Below are 18,746 nucleotides of genomic sequence, written 5' to 3'. Positions count from 1 at the left end.
ATCCTGGCAGATGTGTGACAAGTGGGTTCTTCAGAAGGAAAAGCCCTGAATTGTGGTGTTTGCCAATTTTCTTGGTGTAAATACACCAAGACTTGGTGCCCCGAGTTTTGTTTTTTTATTTTTTTTTAATTTTTTTTTTTTTCAACGTTTATTTATTTTTGGGACAGAGAGAGACAGAGCATGAACGGGGGAGGGGCAGAGAGAGAGGGAGACACAGAATCGGAAACAGGCTCCAGGCTCTGAGCCATCAGCCCAGAGCCTGATGCGGGGCTCGAACTCGCGGACCGCGAGATCGTGACCTGGCTGAAGTCGGACGCTTAACCGACTGCGCCACCCAGGCGCCCCTCGAGTTTTGTTTTTAATGTAACCTATTTACCGTAAGTTTAAATGGCTATGTTGATCAACCATCTTGTAGCATTTCTAGACATTCGACTACTGGCCCTTGTGGACTAGGGTGATCTGGTTCCAGCTAATGATAATTACCCTGGTCATTTATGGTTAACGTCTGTGTCTCCAATCACTGTGGTCTCCTTACACATCCCTACTCTGAAAATCCACCCCCCCCCCGAAGTATTTCCAGACAGGACTTTGCAGTTTGCAAAGAAACGCAGCCTCAAGTCTCCTGAAATCCAGGTGGTTTGCGCAGTGTGGGGTATTTTACATGCATGGAGCGCCTCGGGTGCCAACTCTCTGCATTGATAACTTGGCAAGCATTTCCTTTCCTGGGGCTTATACAAGGACTGTCCAATACAAGCATAATGAGAGCCACATATAATTTTAAATTTTCTGGTCGTCATATGAAAAAGTAAAGGCAAAATAAGTGAAACTAATTTTCGTCATGTATGTTATTTAACCCATCTATCCGATGTGCGTTATCCAATAGATGTTACTTAGCCCATCCAATCTATGTTTATACATATTTAGCCTATGTATTTAGCCAATATATATAGCCTATATATATATATAGGCCAGTATACTTAGCCTATCCAATAGATGTTATTTAGCCCATCCAATATATGTTTATATATATTTAGCCTATGTATTTAGCCAATATATATAGCCTATATATATATATAGGCCAGTATACTTAGCCTATCCAATAGATGTTATTTAGCCCATCCAATATATGTTTATATATATTTAGCCTATGTATTTAGCCAATATATATAACATATATATATATATATAGGCCAGTATACTTAGCCTATCCAATAGATGTTATTTAGCCCATCCAATATATGTTTATATATATTTAGCCTATGTATTTAGCCAATATATATAGCCTATATATATATATAGGCCAGTATACTTAGCCTATCCAATAGATGTTATTTAGCCCATCCAATATATGTTTATACATATTTAGCCTATGTGTTTAGCCAATATATATAGCCTATATATATATAAGCCAGTATACTTAGCCTATCCAATAGATGTTATTTAGCCCATCCAATCTATGTTTATACATATTTAGCCTATGTATTTAGCCAATATATATAGCCTATATATATATAAGCCAGTATACTTAGCCTATCCAATAGATGTTATTTAGCCCATCCAATATATGTTTATATATATTTAGCCTATGTATTTAGCCAATATATATAGCCTATATATATATAAGCCAGTATACTTAGCCTATCCAATAGATGTTATTTAGCCCATCCAATCTATGTTTATACATATTTAGCCTATGTATTTAGCCAATATATATAGCCTATATATATATAAGCCAGTATACTTAGCCTATCCAATAGATGTTATTTAGCCCATCCGATATATGTTTATATATATTTAGCCTATGTATTTAGCCAATATATATAGCCTATATATATATAGGCCAGTATACTTAGCCTATCCAATAGATGTTATTTAGCCCATCCAATATATGTTTATACATATTTAGCCTATGTATTTAGCCAATATATATAGCCTATATATATATAAGCCAGTATACTTAGCCTATCCAGTATATGTTATTTAGCGCATCTATCCAGCATATGATCGCTCACATCTCAGTGCAGACTAGCCTCGTCTCAAGTGCTCAGTAGCCATCTGTGCCTCACGGCTGCCATATGGAACGGCACAACTTTATACTGTTTCTTACAAAGGCAGAGACCTTCCGGACTTTCTGCAACATGGGAGAATAAGCCCGTGAAGTAAAGAGAGGCTCCTTTCTCCTTGCAGGTGTAAACGTGGGCTGTCCCCCGGGCATCGCCAAATGAGGCTTCACTACTCTTGCAGGATTGCTTCTCTTTTTTCATCAAAGAAGCTTTTTTTTTTTTTTTAAATCTTCAATTTCAACTAATTTTAGACATACAGAAAAGAGGCAAAAATAGTTCAGAGAGTTTCTGTATACCCTCCCCCAGCTTCCCTTAATCTTAGCATGTCACGTGTCAGAGTTTGATGATCAAAATCAAGAAGTTAATTTTGACAGAATGCTATCGACATACGCAGACGTCATGCGAATTTCACCCCTGTTTTCATGAATGACCTTTTTCCGTTCGGAGACCTGTACCTCACTTCCTTGTCGGGGCTCCCTAGTATCCTCCAGTCTTTGACAGTTCCTCGGGCTTCTGTTACCTTGACCCTTTTGAGGAGTACTGGTCAGTCGTTTTGTAGATGGTCTATCAGTTTGAGTTTGTTTGATGCTTTCTCATCGTTGGAATAAAGTCAGGCATTTTTGGTAAGAATTCTACAGAAATAATTCTGTGTTCTTCTCAGCATTATATCCAGGAGTTCGTGATGGCAATATGTCCTGTGACGTTAGCCTTGATTGGCTGGTTAAGTTGTGATCTGTGGGACTTCTCCATTGTGAAGTTACCATCTTTCCTTTCACAGTTGTTAAATACCTTGTAGGAGATAATGTGAACTCTCCAAATACCATCTATGCAAATACTGTTTCCCTTTAAACTTTTGCACACTAATTTTAGTATCCATTGGTGGATCTTATCAGCACCAACTATTACTGTGACCTTTGGTTAATGTTGATTTTTAATTTTCTTCTTTTCTTCTACATTACTTGGGATTGTGTCGCAATGAAGAGCTATCCCTTCGATATATGTATGTATGTATGTGTATTTTAATATGGACTCATGGATATTTATTCTATGGGATAAAATCTAATACTATCATTATTTATTTTGTTGCCCAAGTTGTTCCAGCTGTGGCCACGAGGCACTCTTTCCTTCAGATTGGCTTCTGTGTTGCTTTGACGAGCCCTATCATACCTCTGATTGCAGACCAACACCATGGTCATTTAGCCTTTTAAAATTTGTGACCTCTCTCTTCTACAATATATTTACTTATGTGCTCACTTTTATGAGTTTCAGACCTGCTATCCCATGCCTCTTTGAGAAACACATCCACTAACTAGATTTATGTTTGTTTTATGTTCATTTTATGTTCGTCTGTGTTCAGTTCTTTTTGTCTTCAACTTTACGGCATCCAGTCAAGATAGTAAGTTCTTTTCCTCCCCACCCTATTCACTGTAGGTATGCTGCTCATTTGTAGTACCCTGAGGATTATTTTTTCAGTGTTTGCATTTCATTTTAGGGTTCTTCTCATGTCCTGATTGGTTTTGTTTACGTTTTGGTATGTGAAAGGCACATATGTGAAACATTATTATGGTTCTAGGAGTCTGAACTTTACAAAAAGATATACTCAGAGAAGGGTCCTTTCCTCCTCCTCTCTTGACACCCTCAGTTCCCAATTCCCCCCTTCTTTCTGCCCCTCTCCCATCCGCTCCCTGTAAGCGATCAGTTTCTTTTATATCAGGCCTATTTTTTCTGGATTCCCTTTGCAGTGATGGGCAGATACACGTGTATTTTCTTACATCTCCTTTTTTACATGGAGGGTCCCCTTCTACAGACACTGTTTGGCACCTGGCTTTTTTTTTTTTCCATTAACAGTTATGTTCTGCAGGTCACCCCATATCATATTTAGTTCTGTTAGATATCGTCAGATTTCCATCTGGAAGGACTGTGTCAATTTGCACAACTACCTGCCATGTATGCATCTTTCCCCACAGATTCACCAACAGAATTTGTTGTCGGATTTCTAAATTTCTTCTGGTCTGAGAGGTAAAAATTGGTATCTTAAGGTTGTTTACCTTCTAATTATGTATGACTTTGGATGTTGAAAAATACATTTGAGAACCATTTATACACACACACACACACACACACACATATACACACACATACTTTTTTTTTTGGTGAGTTACATGTTCATGTCTGTTTCCCCTTTTTCCATAGAATTTTTGGTCTTTTGCCCTCAATTTTTAAGAATTCTTTGTTCATTAGCTCTTTGTCTATGGTATAAGTTATGAATTTTTTTCTCCCAGTTTTTCAGTTGTCTTCTGCCTTCTTTTTTGTCATGCAAATTTGATTCTTTTTATGTAGTCAAATTTATTGATCTATTAATTTATTGCTTCTGTATTTGGCGTCAGAGTTAGAAAATCTTTACCTGCATCAAAGTTAAAGACTTCTGTTTTTTTCTAGTACCTGTATGGTCTCTTTATTTTTTTTTTTAAGTTTTTTTTTCTATTTATTTGAGAGAGAGAGCATGAGTGGGGGAAGGTCAGAATGAGAGGGAGAGAGAATCCACACTCTTAGCATGGAACACAACGCGAGGCTCAATCCCACGACCATGAAATCATGACCTGAGCTGAAATCAAGAGTCAGATGCTTAACTGACTGAGCCAGCCGGGTGCCTGGTTTCCTTTTTGACATTCAGATCCTTGATCCATTGGAGTTTCATGCAAAGATCTAATTTTACCATTTTCCAGATGTCCACTTACTTGTCTCAGCATTATTTACTTATTTTATTTATTTTTCAGCATCATTTATTTTTAAAGTGTGCAAGACCTCAGGGATTTGAGATGCCACTAATTCTGAACTTTCTCTCCTGGTCTACTAGGCTCTTTGCCTGTTCATAGAGGCTTCTTTGAATCACCTTTCCAAAACTGGTTTAAAAATTAAAAGTACACTTCACACCAAGATGGCTGAGATACAAAAAGATGACAGGAACTTATTGACGAGGATGTGGAAAAATTGGGAATAAAAAATGGCGCACCTGCTTTGCAAAAAAGTCTGGCAGTACTCACATCACCATATGATCTGGCAATGTTACCCCTAGGTATATGCCTCATGGAAATGAAAACGTATTCCAACAAAAACTTGCCCGTGAAGGTTTATAGCAGCCTTATGGGATAAGAGCCAAAATAGTGCAGGCAGCCCAAATCTCCATCAATTGCTGAATGGACAAAAAAAAGGCAGTACATCCATACAATGCAATATTATTCAGCCATAAAAAAGAAGGAAATATTGATACATGCTACAACATGGATGAACCTTGAAACATTATGCTGAGTTCGAGCCCCGCGTCGGGCTCTGGGCTGACAGCTCAGAGCCTGGAGCCTGTTTCAGATTCTGTCTCCCTCTCTCTCTGCCCCTCCCCCTCTCATGCTCTGTCTCTCTCTGTCTCAGAAATAAATAAACATTAAAAAAAAAAAAGAAACATTATGCTGAGTAAAAGAAACCAGACACAAAAGACCACATACTGCACGATCGCATTTATATGAAATGTCCGGAATAAGGAAATCCCTAGAGACAGAATCAGATTCCACATTGCCCCTGGGGGTGGGACAGGGGAAATATGGAGTGACTGCTAATGCATATAAGGTTTCTTTTTGGGGGGATGAAATGTTTTGGAACTGGATAGTGGTGATGGTTACACAACTTCATAAATACACAGAAACCCACTAAATTGTACACTTTAAAAAGGATGAATTTTATGGTATGTTCAATCAAAAAATATTTTAATGGGCACACGGGTGGCTCAGTCGGTTGGGTGGCCGACTTCGGCTCAGGTCATGATCTCACGGTTCGTGAGTTCGAGCCCTGCACCGCACTCTGTGCGGATAGCTCAGAGCCTGGAGCCTGCTTCAGATTCTGTGTCTCTCTGCCTCTCTCCCACTCACACTCTGTCTCTCTTTCAAGAATAAATAAACATTTAAAAAAATTTAAAAAATATTTTAAAAGCAAAAAAGAAAATTGAAAAGCATGCTCTTGGTTAAAAAAAAAATCCAAACATTTAAAAAAGATACGTGATCAAAAGTAAATTCTCTTTCACACAGTCAGCTACCAAGCATTTTTTTCGTGAGTCTTGCCGGGATATATACATGTGTGTACCCGTGTGTGCATGTGCGTGTGTGTGTGTGTGTATCCAATTTTTATTTTCCTGCTTTAAATATGAATGTGGGCATACTCTACATTTTATTGAGTAACTTGCTTTTTCCCTGAACAATAATCTTGGCCATTTTCCCCTAATAGTAACTGCATAGCTATTTCATTTTTTTTAAAAATTTTTTTTTCAACGTTTATTTTTTTTTGAGACCGAGAGAGATAGAGCATGAACAGGGGAGGGGCAGAGAGAGAGGGAGACACAGAATCTGAAACAGGCTCCAGGCTCCGAGCTGTCAACACAGAGCCCGACCCGGGGCTCGAACTCACGGGCCGTGAGATCATGACCTGAGCCGAAGTCGGACGCTTAACCGACCGAGCCACCCAGGCGCCCCATCATTTTTTCTTTTTTTAACAGCTCACAGTTTTTTCTGACATGGCTATACTTCACTGATAGGTGTGTAAATGGTTTTCAGTTATTTTGCTACCGAAAATAAAGCTCAGAGAATATTTTCCTACATACATCTTTGTGCACTGGTGGGAATGTATCTGTAGGATTATCTCCTAGTTGAGGGATTGTTTGTTCAAAGAATTGTACGTTTTATTTATTTGGATGACTCTCATTTTATTTAAATTTTAAATAGATTACATTCACGACTCAAAAGATACAAAAAGTATTGCGAGTCTTTGTCCTTTAGCCTTAGAAACCCATGTTACCAATATCTTATGATTTTTTCCTACAAATATTCTATGAATGTATAAATAAAAACATACGTGCAACTTTAGGATGTTAGCATATTGGTATGTATCTGGCTTTTGAAAGCTATTGCTAATCTGAACCCCAGAAAGGTTGCCCCAACAGTGTATGAGTTATCTCCACTTTTAATACTTTTTTGATACATGGAGACTCAGGAGCTCTCCAGCGACTTTAATGTGGCCTGAATTCCAAATTCACCATTTAAAATAATTGCAGCATCATCGAGCCTCTGAAATCATCAGTTCTGCCGGCATTTTGGTGGGTGGCGGTTGTTACTACGGTCTTCTTGGCTCTGGATCAATGTGGTTTGGAGGCCCAGGAGTACAGTCTCAGGGAATTACCAGAGCCCGGCAGCAGCAGGACCCAAAGCCTAGAAACGGTCATCTCCTACAACTGACATCAAGCCAGGCCAGGAGTAGTTGCACTGGACTTGGTTATAAGCTGCAGACGCTCCAACTGGCTTTGGCAAGAAACGGGATTTATTGGCTCATGTGACTCAAGAGTCCAGAGTTGGGTCCAGGTACTCCAAAGGTGTTTTCACGAATCTTTCTACCTCTCAGCTCTGCTTTCTTCTGTGTTAGGTTCCTTCTTAGGCAGGCTCTCTTTCAGGTGAAGCCACCGGATATTAAGTTTATCTTATGCCTATTTGTCAATCGCAGCCAGAGAGGATACCTCCACTCAGTATTTCAGCTCAAGTCCTAGGAAGGAGTCCTGGTGACTTGACGTTGGTCACATGTCCTCCATGAACCAATCAGTAGAGCCAGAAGGATGGGATGATCTTATTGGCTAGTTCTTGGTGAGGCGTTTTCCCCGGAGCTGGGGCTGGGGCAGAGCTCCGGGATGGAATGATCTGATTGTCCAGACCCCAATCAGGTGTTTGCCCCTGGATCTGGGGCTGGGGCTGGGGTTGGTTGGGGTCGGAGCTGGGGCCCCGGCCGACGCCGGGGCTGCGGCCGTTGTGGAGGATGTCATGGTGGTAGAATGTGTGTCTGTCTGGTGTTCACTCACATCAAGTCAGGTAGGCTGGAAAAGGTGCTTCTCAAAGGAAAACTGGGCTCTTGTTATCAGGAAAAAGGGTAACGGGTGCTAGTCAAGTAAAAAAAAAAAAAGCTTGGTGTGTCTTCAAATTTTGCCTCTTTATCTCCTTCAAGACTTGAAAACCTATGCACTTTACATGTTTTCATGTTGACATCTAGAATTTTTTATCTGTGAGTCAAAAATGTGTAAGAAAAGGTAATTTTCAGAATTGTGTACACAGATATTTTAAAATACACCTATTCTCTCTCTCTTTCATTTGCATATACTAGAATATAAGTGCTACAGCAATTTTGATGTCCTCTAACATCTGTGTAAAAAATTATGGACCAGCTCTTTAGCAGCCAAAAATATCAAATTGTTCATTCATTTTTTGGGGGGATCATATCTCTCGTTTACTTTTCAGAGAGAAGTTTACCCTAATATAATTTATGCCTGAAAGTCTCATCAGCCGTCCAGTATCTTCTTCTGGAACAAAAATACTTATATGGCTTTAGATTAAAAAAAAAAAATTTTTTTTTTCCTGTGATTTAAAACTCTAGAGTTAGTCTCTTTTCTAGATTTAATTATTACAAAATTGCTACTCCAGATATCATCAAAGCCACAGCACTCTATTAAAATCTTCTGTAACTAATTATTACAGAGAAAAATAATAATTTCGGAGGACAGTAAGAGGGGGTAGCCTGTAGGTCCTTTGAAAAGAGTCACCTGGTGGTCACCTGCTTCTCCCTTCTGTTGATACTCTGCGGGCCAGGAATTTTCACCTCCTTGGGGCAGTACATGAATTCGCGGTTAGTTCTCTAGGCTGTGTAGCGATCCCTGTAAATGTAGTGGCTCAAAACAGCTCAGTTCTGTAGGACAGTCGTCTGATATGACGTGACTGAGTTTTCTACTCGGTGTCCCCTGAGGCTGGTGTCAAGGTACTGACGGGGCTTTGTTCTCATCTGGAATTCCGGGCCCTCTTTCGGGGTCACACGGTGGTGGCAGAAGCCGGTGCCCTGCGGTTGTAGGACTGAGGTTCTCGTTCCCTTGCTGGCTGGCAGCCAGAGGCTGCGTCAGCTTCTACAGGCCCCACACATTCTTTGTCATGTGCACCCCCACCTCTTCAAAGCCAGCAGGGGAGAATTTCTTTTGTGCATCACACCCCTCTCGTATTTTAATTCTTTACCCTCTTCCTGACCTGTATACCTTTGACCTTTATGTAGTTCAGGCGGTTAGATCAGGATAATCTCCATATCTTCAGGTCAAGTGCTTTGGGCCTTGATTACCTGTGCGAAGTCTCATCACGTTTTGACGTTTAAAAATTTTTTAAATGTTTGTTTATTTTCAAGAGAGAGACAGAGACAGAGACAGAGAGTAAGCAGGGGAGGGGCAGAGAGGGAGACACAGAATCCGAAGCAGGCTCCAGGCTCCAAGCTGTCAGCACGGAGCCCGATGCGGGGCTTGAACTCCCGGACCGTGAGATCATGACCTGAGCTGAAGTCGGATGCTCAACCGACTGAGCCACCCAGGCACCCCTGATGTTTGTTTATTTTTGAGAGAGAGAGAGACAGACAGAGTGTGAGCAGGGGAGGGGCAGAGAAAGAGGGATACAGAACCCGAAGCAAGCTCCAGGCTCTGAGCTGTCAGTACAGAGCCCGACACCGGGCTTGAACTCCCGGACCGCGAGATCATGACCTGAGCCGAAGTCGGACGCTTAATCCACTGAGCCACGCAGGCGCCCCATTACATCTATTCGTTTTTGAGAGAGAGACAGAGCACAAGCGGAGGAGGGGCAGAGAGAGAGGGAGGCCCAGAACCCGAAGCAGGCTCCAGGCTCCGAGCTGTCAGCACAGAGCCCCATGCGGGGCTCAAACCCACAAACTGTGTGCTGATCGATTGTGCCAGTGCAGCTGGGCAGTTGGGGGCTATCTTAGAATTCTGCCTGCCCCAGTGAGATCCTTGATGGGTAAGACGTTTGACTTTGTAATTTTGTCTCATTTTTGTGAATGGGAGAAGGGCAGTTGTGACTGGGGACATGGGAAAAGGGGGCTCCGTGAACAGGACGATGCCTGGATAGGTGCCTTGTCAAGGCGGTGAATTTTAGGAAAACATGGGCTTGGAAGTTGGGGATCAGGCGTTGATTTGCTTAACTCTCTGTGCCCACATAAGTCTTTGTACCCCCAGGGCTACACCCGTTCCATTCGGAAACCTGTTGCGTCTGTGATCAGAGAGGCACCTTGGTGCTCGGCAAATAGATATGTCAAAGCAGCGAATGGAGCTGGCAGCCAGAGGGTGGGGACTGGGAGGGTGGAAACAGTGACAACAAAAAGACCCTGATGCGAAAGCAATTGCCACTTTCTTCTATCCCCCCAGACAGGCTTTTTTTTTTTTCCGGAAGAATATTCTGTTTCCCCTCTAAGGAATAAAGAAATCTGAAGTCACAGCTTGCTGTTATCCTTACAGCTGTAACTGTTGCTTAGTAACCAGATCCCCCCTCTCCTTGCGTGTTGCCAAGGAGAGGGGAGAAAGGTAGAGAGGAGAGCACTTCTGAACCTCTTAAAAGCTATTGTCCTACCCACTCCACACAGGACTTCTGGGACTTGGGTGGATTGCCCAAGGCCAGCAGTTAAGATTCTAGAAGCAGAGGGACCTTGGTCTCCTTGCCCCAGGCTGCTTGGGCAGGGAACTGGGAGGAAGAGCCTTCATGGGGACGTCTCCTTATAGAAGGAACCTCGACAATCCCCTGTTGTCGTTTTGGCCTGCTCTAGCACAAACAGAGGACGTACAGATGCTCCTGAGCTTTGGGGCAGACCCCACCTTGCTGGATCGACAGTCCCGGTCTGCCATGGACGTCCTGAAGAGGAATAAGAACTTCAAAGCCATCGAGAAAATCAACAGTCACTTGGAAAAGCTGGCCACATGTTCCAAGGACCTATCAGGTACAGCTTCCGGTGAAATAACTTTTTTGGGGGGGGGGGAGGTGCTAAAACTGGGTCTGTGATATTAGATGCAAATCACTTTATAGTTTCTTAGTATATGATGATGGAGGTGAGACCCCTCAACTTTGGAAAACTTGTTTGCCTGTTTGGAAAGATACAGTAAGACAACTCTTCCTTACAGAGTGTCTGTGACATTCTGGTAACTTTGCTAGGTCTGCCTTTGGGCGGTATAGGTGACTTTTTTTTTCCATGCATGCACACAGTAAAAAAAAAAATCATGCAAAACAGGAGATAACAAAAATGAAGCCTACTCCCCAGAAGCAACTACAGCCAACAGTTTAAAATACATTCGTATCTCTTAAACACATATGGTTTATTAGTATGGGACAGCATCTATTGACTGGCTGCTGTATCCAATGAAATGCAACAAGTTAGCTCTAATTGTTGTATTTTGCCTAGTAATGTTATGTGTGTCGTTTACATTCTGCTCCTTACCTCTGAGTTTTCTGTGCTTCATCCACAGATGAATTCTAGAAATGGAATTCTAGTAAATGGCATTTACATGGTAGTGTGATTATGTAAATGATTATGTAAATTATGTTCTGCAACTGAACATAAGCCTAGCTGAAGCCGTAGGAAAGAATCACCAAATGTCCCGAAAACTTTGCTCTTTAATTGTGATACTATTTAAGCATCCCGGTTTAACAAAACATATACATTATTGTGTGGATGTGTGTATTTTTCCTGGAGGAGAGACATGGATAGTAGACTCATGGAGTTTTTTGAAAATGTCTTTATGTTGTCCTTACATTGGTTGAGTATAGGCAGTGTTTGCTTGAACATAGGTATTATGTTTTGTCGATTCTAAATTGCAGTTTCCCCCCACATTTTAACGTCTTTAAAATCGGAGTGTGTTTCACATGTGGCATGTCGATTTGCGGGCAGCTGTTTCTGGTGTGTCCGTCAGTGCGTGGGGTCTTAGATTGATGGAATATTCTGTAAAACCTTGTTCCTCCCAACTTTGGGGAAACTGTCATTGTCTTCTAGCTTCCATTTGCTACTGATTAGAAATCTGATGTCAGTCTCGTTTACTTTCCCATCTAGGACTTTCTCTGTCCTTCGAGTTTTGAAATGTCCCTGGGATATTTCTAGGTGTGGGTCCTTTTTCGTTCTTTCCGCTTGGCTCTTGTTGGCCCCTTTCAATCTAGCTTTTTTTAGCCCAGGGAAATTTATTTTTTATTATTTGGTTCCCCTCCGATGCCTTTTTGGTGCTACCATTAAATGGCTGCGCTTCCTGAATTTATAACACGTCTCTCTATTTTTCCCAAATGTTTTCTAGGTGCTTTTTCTTCCCAGATCTTTAACTTGGTCTCCAGCGTTTCTTTTATAACTCAGCTCGCTCTTTGCATATTTTAATTTGGAAACTCAGTTTTAATTTCTAGCAACTCTTGTTCTCTGATTCTTTCTTATCTATGGCAGCTCGTGCTTGTTCCGCATTCGCGCCTGTTCTTGAATGGCATTTGAGAATATTGCAAATTTCAGGGCGTCTGTGTGGCTCAGTTGGTGAAGCATCTGACTTTGGCTCAGGTTATGATCTTGCAGTTCGTGAGTTCGAGCCTCGTGTCGGGCTCTCTGCTGTCATTGCAGAGCCCGCTTTAGATCCTCTCTCTCTCTCTCTCTCTCTCTCTCCCCCCCCCCCACTGCCCCTCTTAAAAGCAAATAAGCATTAAAAAAAAAAGAATATCAAGAATTTCTTTCCTAAAAGAACGTCCTCCTCTCTTCTCTGAATTATTTGTTTCTTTGGCGGTTAGTAGATTCATTTTCTTATTTCTCTTTTGTGCTATTGCTCTTTCTTTTTTTTTTAAATAACAAAAAAATTTTTTTAATGTTCATTTTTGAGAGAGAAAGACAGTGTGCAAACAGGGGAGGGGCAGAGAGAGAGGGAGACACAGAATCCGAAGCGGGCTCCGGGCTGTCAGCGCAGAGCCCGACGCAGGGCTCAAACTCACGAACCCCTGAGATTGTGACCTGAGCCGAAGTCGGAAACTCAACCAACCGAGCCCCGCTGCCCCGCCCCCGGTGCCCTGCTATTGTTCTTCCTTAATTATCTTCTGATCTTTGGATGGTTTTTGTGCATGAATGAAGAACTAGACTGACTAATCCTCAATAGATGGTTAGTGTGTGTTTCCTGAAGTTATCTGGATGTGTTTCCCCTGGAAACACTGCCCCCCCCTGGAGTGGGTAAGTAGGTGACAAGGTGAAGGAAGCCCATTGGGTGTGTGTGTTGGAACCAAAGGCAGGGGGACAGGCGAGGTCATCGCAATTGCCAGGGTCCGGAAGGTTTTATTTGGGGGAGAAACTGCTTTTCATTTAATATCCCTGTGCCCCTCATTGCCCTATGTTTTTATTTTCATGTAATTGTTTAAAATATCTTCTATTGTTTCCATGAGATCGTGGGAATGAGGGGACTGAAGTGTATTTGCAGAGTCCTCTGTTTCTCATAAATGATCTTTTAAAGCTGTGACATATCATGTTTATTTTTTATTTATTATTATTTTTAAATATAATTTATTGTCAAATTGGCTTACATACAGCACCCAGTGCTCATCCCCACAAGTGCCCTGCTCAATGCCCATCACCCATTTTCCCCTCTCTCCTACCTGCCCTCCCACCCCCCATCCACCCTCAGTTTGTTCATGTTTAGTTTTTAAATGGTTTTGTGATTTCTTCTGTAAGGTAGTGTAATTAACAAATCATTGTGAAATTCTTTTCTGAGAGGTTTATGTATGTAATCTCAGCTTCGGGATGGTTTCTACTGTTTGAGAAATTGACACTAACCAAACAGATTTCTTTGCCAGTGAATTTCCAGGTTTTAAAATAACAACAAAAAAGGAGCACCTGTTGATGGTAGAAAATGGCTGATTTGTTTGCAGATTTTTCACTTATGTTTAATTTTGTGTTTGCAATTAATTCTAACCCTAATTCTTAGAATACTGTATATGTGTGTATGTATGCTATATTTAGGGCTACAGACGTTAGCATTAAGTCATTCATTTTTGGTTAGTTTTTAAAGTTTTGATTTTTTCAAGTTTTTTTTTGTTTTTTTTTTTGTTTTTTTGTTTTTTTTTTTTTGTAGACTAGAATCTTTGAATATCTGCTAATCCTAAAAGCATCTCAGTTTCTGAGACAGGGTCTTGTTCTCCTTTCCTCTCTCTCCACCTTCACCAACTAAATTTGTGGCCTAGGTTTGGAACTGGGAGAAGAGATTCAGTAGAATAGCAGCCAGTTCCCTTCTTACCTGTTAGAATTCAATTATACTCTCATGGGAAGAAAAGCACATTCAAGAGGAATGTGCCTTGTTCCAAGCCTGCCATTTGTCTCACTGAGTAGTTTGTGATGACAGTGGATGCCGTGAAACCTACAGCCTACGTTGGTAAGCTTATTGGATATTACTTTAAAGTTTTCCGGACCGTCAACCACGATTTTTTTCTTGCCGTGTAGAAGAGTGTTGAAAGACCACAGGGAAACCCTGAGTCAAAAAAGGCAAAAGAAACTGATAGATAGAAATTGGAGAAGAGGAGGATGACAGTTGTCAAGACGAGCTAGCGAGTTGGAGTCTTCTGGTAGTGTATTTCCCAAAGACTCCGAGCAGTGGAACCCTTGTAGAAGTCGTTGGAATATGATGTGTGTATCGAACATCATTGAGCATCAATACGGCTGTGTAGAGTGGTGTGCGTAAATTTCATTTCTAAGATTTTTGCCAGTTGCACTAACATCTAAGGTGGGGTCCGGGAATCTTTGTAGATGAGTACCATGCAATATAATTTTCTGTAGTGATGTAAATGTTCTATATCTGCTCTGTCTCATGTGATAGCCTCTGGTCACATACGGCTAGTGAGCACTTGAAATGTGTGACCCACGCAACAGAGGAACTGGAAATTTCATTTTATTTAATGCATTTTAATTCTACTTAATTAAGTTAGTGGCCATCGTGGTGGACAGTGTAGTTTTAGACTTCAGCCCCAGCGTGGTCTTTCTCACCAGCGTAGTAGTTGAGAAGACAGGCAGAGGGAGGGCCCAGGGCTATGGGCATAAAGGTAGCTGTCCAGTCATAAAGATTAGGATTTTATGGACTTTAATCCTTCCCCATCCTCACACATTAACGGGCTGGATGGAAACACACTATCTTTGGGAAGAGTGCTGCTAGAGAGTTGGGGACCCTTGCTCCTGACCTGAGTCCACGAACTTAATCGTTTTGTTTTTTACATCTGGGGTCCCAAGTAAAGCGCCTTCAAGACCCTAGCTTTTCGTACGCGGACGGACAATATTCTAATGTACAGAGTAGGGTAAAAGAAGCTCTCACCCTCGGCTCATCCTGGGTGTCTCTGCGCCCGTTTTGATGATTATGGCGACAAGGTCTTTGGAGAGGATGGCTTTTGCGCCTAGGTGAGAAGTAAAGGGTCTTCCTGAAGACTTCTGCTGTTCTCTAAACCAGAGCTTCTGATGTTAATGGGAGCCATTTGGGAGGCTGTTAAAATGCAGATTTTGATTCAGCAGGTTCTGGGCAGGACCTGAGATTTTGCAGTTCTTGCAAACTACCGGGGGAAGCTAGAGCCCATTTGGAGGAGCAAAGCTTTAGTCCTAGAGTCAGGGTTACATACAGCAGTCCCCCGCCCCATCTGCAGGGGACACGTCCCGAGACTCCCCGTGGACGCCCGCAACCGTGGACAGTACTGAACCCCAGATGTCCTATGTTTTTTCCTATTCATACATCCCTATGATAGAGTTTAATCAGGGCCCAGCAGGAGATTGAAAACAGTAACTCATATTAAATAGAACCGTTAAAACAATGTAGACTGTAAGAAGGGCTAGGTGAATGTGGTCTCTCTCGCTCTCTCAAAACACTTGTGATGATGTGCGACGATAAAATGCCTGCCTGATGAGGCGACATGAGTCTGAGGTGGGCACTGCGACAGAGCCTTAGGGTACTACGGACCTTCTGCCGATTTGTGAGCAGGAGCACCGTCTGTTTCTGGGCTGCAGTCGACCGTCGACCGTGTAACTGAAACCTTGGCGAGGGACACTCTTAACTGCCTTTCCCTGCCTCTCACGGCCACCACCAGGTGGCGGCAGGCCCACCGCTCTGGCCGCCGTCGCTCTCCTCTCCTCAGGACCCGAGGCCTCATTTTCCTCATTTTCCTCATTTTGTACTATCTGATTCACTTAGAATGAGGACCATTCCAGGCCTCTGAGGCCTTCCCTCCAGGGCTCCAGTGGGAGCCAGCTGCATTGTGTTGTGCACAGCCCTCGGAGGACACGAGAAGCTTCTCTCTGTGTGTGTGGGCTTCCCCCGTAGACAGAACTTGGGGCTCAGAGGCCCTGGTTTGTCATCTTACCAGCCCTCAGCACCGAGATGGTGCCCCATTTTCACACATACAGGAATCGACCTAAAAGATGTTCCTGATATGTTTTCCTTATTAAAAAAGCAATGTATTCTTTTTAAAAATTTCACAAAGTATAGAAAAGGAAAACAAGAAAATATTAATTTTCCATAAACTCACCTCCCTCCCCCCCCAAATTAATATGTTTGTGATTTGGTCATTTAGTCTTATTCCATGCTTTTAAGGTTATACATTTTTCTTTTCTTTTGTAAAAGTGAAATGAGTACATAAATTTAAATTGATAAAATGTGTGTACTAAAATTTAACAAGTTTTGCCTTTTTTAGCTTGAAAGAAGAATTTCAGGCAAAAACGAAATCTCTTTCTCAAATGGTTTGTTTCTATGTTCTAACACTTCTGAGCACGATTGCAACTCCAGAAGATCTCTTTTCGTCCTAACTTTTGATTTAATATAATTTTTTTCCAAAAATTTTTAAATGTTTATTTATTTTTAAGAGACAGAGAGAAACAGAGCATGAGTGGGGGAAGGACAGAGAGAGAGGGAGACACAGAATCCTAAGTAGGCTGCAGGCTCTGAGCTGTCCTCACAGAGCCCGATGTGGGGCCCGTGATATCGTGACCTGAGCCGAAGTCGGACGCTTAACCGACCGAGCCACCCAGGCGCCCCCCCCAACTTTTAATTTTAAATCTGCTTATATATATATCTAGTAAACCTGATCATTGTAGAAAATTTGTAAAAACAGAGTTTTATGTAAAAGCAAACATTTATTGTAATTATACTTTGGCATATTTTATCCAGTCTTTTTGTTGTTATTCAGCACTTACATAATCATCTTAAAAAAAATCTGTGATTGTAATATATAAGCAACTTTATATTCTGATGTTTCTCTTGTCTCTTATTAAGCTTATGGAAAATTTAGAACAAAACAGATTCAGAGTAATAAGCAAGTCGCCTGTGTCTGCCCAGAAATACCATCATCAGTGTGTTAGCACCTTTCCTTTTATGTGTCTTTTTAAACAATTTTTTAAGTTTACTTATTTATTTTTGAGAGGGAAAGAGAGAGAAAGAGAGAGCATGAGCTGACAGAGAGGCAGAGAGAGAGAGTCCCAAGCAGGTTCCGCACTGTCAGCACGGAGCCAGATGTGGGGCTCAAACTCACAGACCACGAGATCATGACCTGAGCGAAACCAAGAGTCGGACGCTTAGTCGACTGAACTGCCCAGGCGCCCCCTTTTACGCACCTTTACATTGTTGATATCATTCTCTGGTTTCTTTCCTGACGTGTGGAATTTTCTCTGACCCACTGCTTGACTCTTCAGAACCACACAACCATGCGTTTATTATACAACCGCATCTAATTGCCTGTATTGTCAAGATTAGTATATTTCTGTTCAGTTTCAAGAAGACTTTTATACTAATTTCCCTAGTGGAAGAATGATGTTCTAGAAAAGCTGTTGATGGCGTGAGGTCGGGCACACGAGACTGATGGAAGTTGCTCCTTTTCCAAGGGTCCTGTTCTGTGAATTTCACTGTTGTGAAACACTGTTGTGTTGTTCTATGAATTTTCACTGTTTTCTGTGTGTTCGTTGGCATCTTAGGATGAACTTGGGAGGGCCGATCTGGGGGTGCTAGTCAGTCAGTGTTACACCACATACACGTTTCCTGGGTCTCTGGCTGAGGTGATGTAGCTCTTCCTTGGCCACGCGGTTTCCATTTCTTTTTCTGTGGAGGATGGTGCTAAAGCGCGTCTTGCTTCTGTCTGGCACCTGGAGGTCTCTTGAATGGAGGTCAAAGTGCGTTTGGCCCCGATGTCAGTATGTATTGCTGTGTGAGTGTGTGTGTGTGTGTGTGTGTGTTTCTGGTGCTCTGACTTGATGTATTGAAAGGGGATCCAGGTGTGTGTCAGAAGGCACAGCGGGTAATGTTGGAACTGTGCTTGGATCCTGGGTCCCTTTCACGATTGTTGTGTGCTCCCTGACATGCTGTGCCTTCAGTTTGGGAAGCCAACACCCAAGGCTTGCTCTCAAGGAGACCGGCTTATGGAGCCAGTTTTGCTTGTGTTCCTTCAAACCAGGAGTGCTAGGGAATTTACACGCTCTCAGGGCAGCCTGTAGCCAGTGACACAGTGAGGTGAGCATTTGAAAGCCCGTCTCCCTGACTTCTCATGGGGACACCTGTTTGGAGTACTCACGTTGGAGCTCCCCTGTGGGTTCAGGCAAGGCCACCTGGCTTCCTCCCCGACCCCTAATCTACTTCCCCCATTTCTCCGCTGGTCGCCTCCTTCATGAACAGCTTGCACACAAATCCTTGACTCGGGGCCTGCTGCTGGGGAAGCTGATGAAGACAGGATGCTTTCAATCTTTTTCTCATTTTCAAATAGTTCATCTCTTTTAAAGCGTCCCTGCTCTATTAGAACATGACGTTGAATATTCGTTCGTCTCTGCACG

The 18,746-nt window shown here is 42.2% G+C and overlaps 1 protein-coding gene across 1 annotated transcript in view; it reads left to right on the top strand.

Moving 5' to 3' along the window:
* TRANK1 (tetratricopeptide repeat and ankyrin repeat containing 1) overlaps window positions 1-18,746 on the top strand; it is a 79,499-nt gene that overhangs the window by 17,307 nt on the left and 43,446 nt on the right. Inside the window, 1 exon segment of the mRNA XM_032594639.1 lies at window positions 10,728-10,898. Within this exon segment, the coding sequence (XP_032450530.1) occupies window positions 10,728-10,898 (171 nt within the window).

This window comes from Lynx canadensis, chromosome C2 (genome assembly GCF_007474595.2).
Source record: "Lynx canadensis isolate LIC74 chromosome C2, mLynCan4.pri.v2, whole genome shotgun sequence".
In the NCBI taxonomy this organism is placed as follows: domain Eukaryota; kingdom Metazoa; phylum Chordata; class Mammalia; order Carnivora; family Felidae; genus Lynx; species Lynx canadensis.
This window is presented reverse-complemented; position numbering and strand designations above follow the sequence as displayed.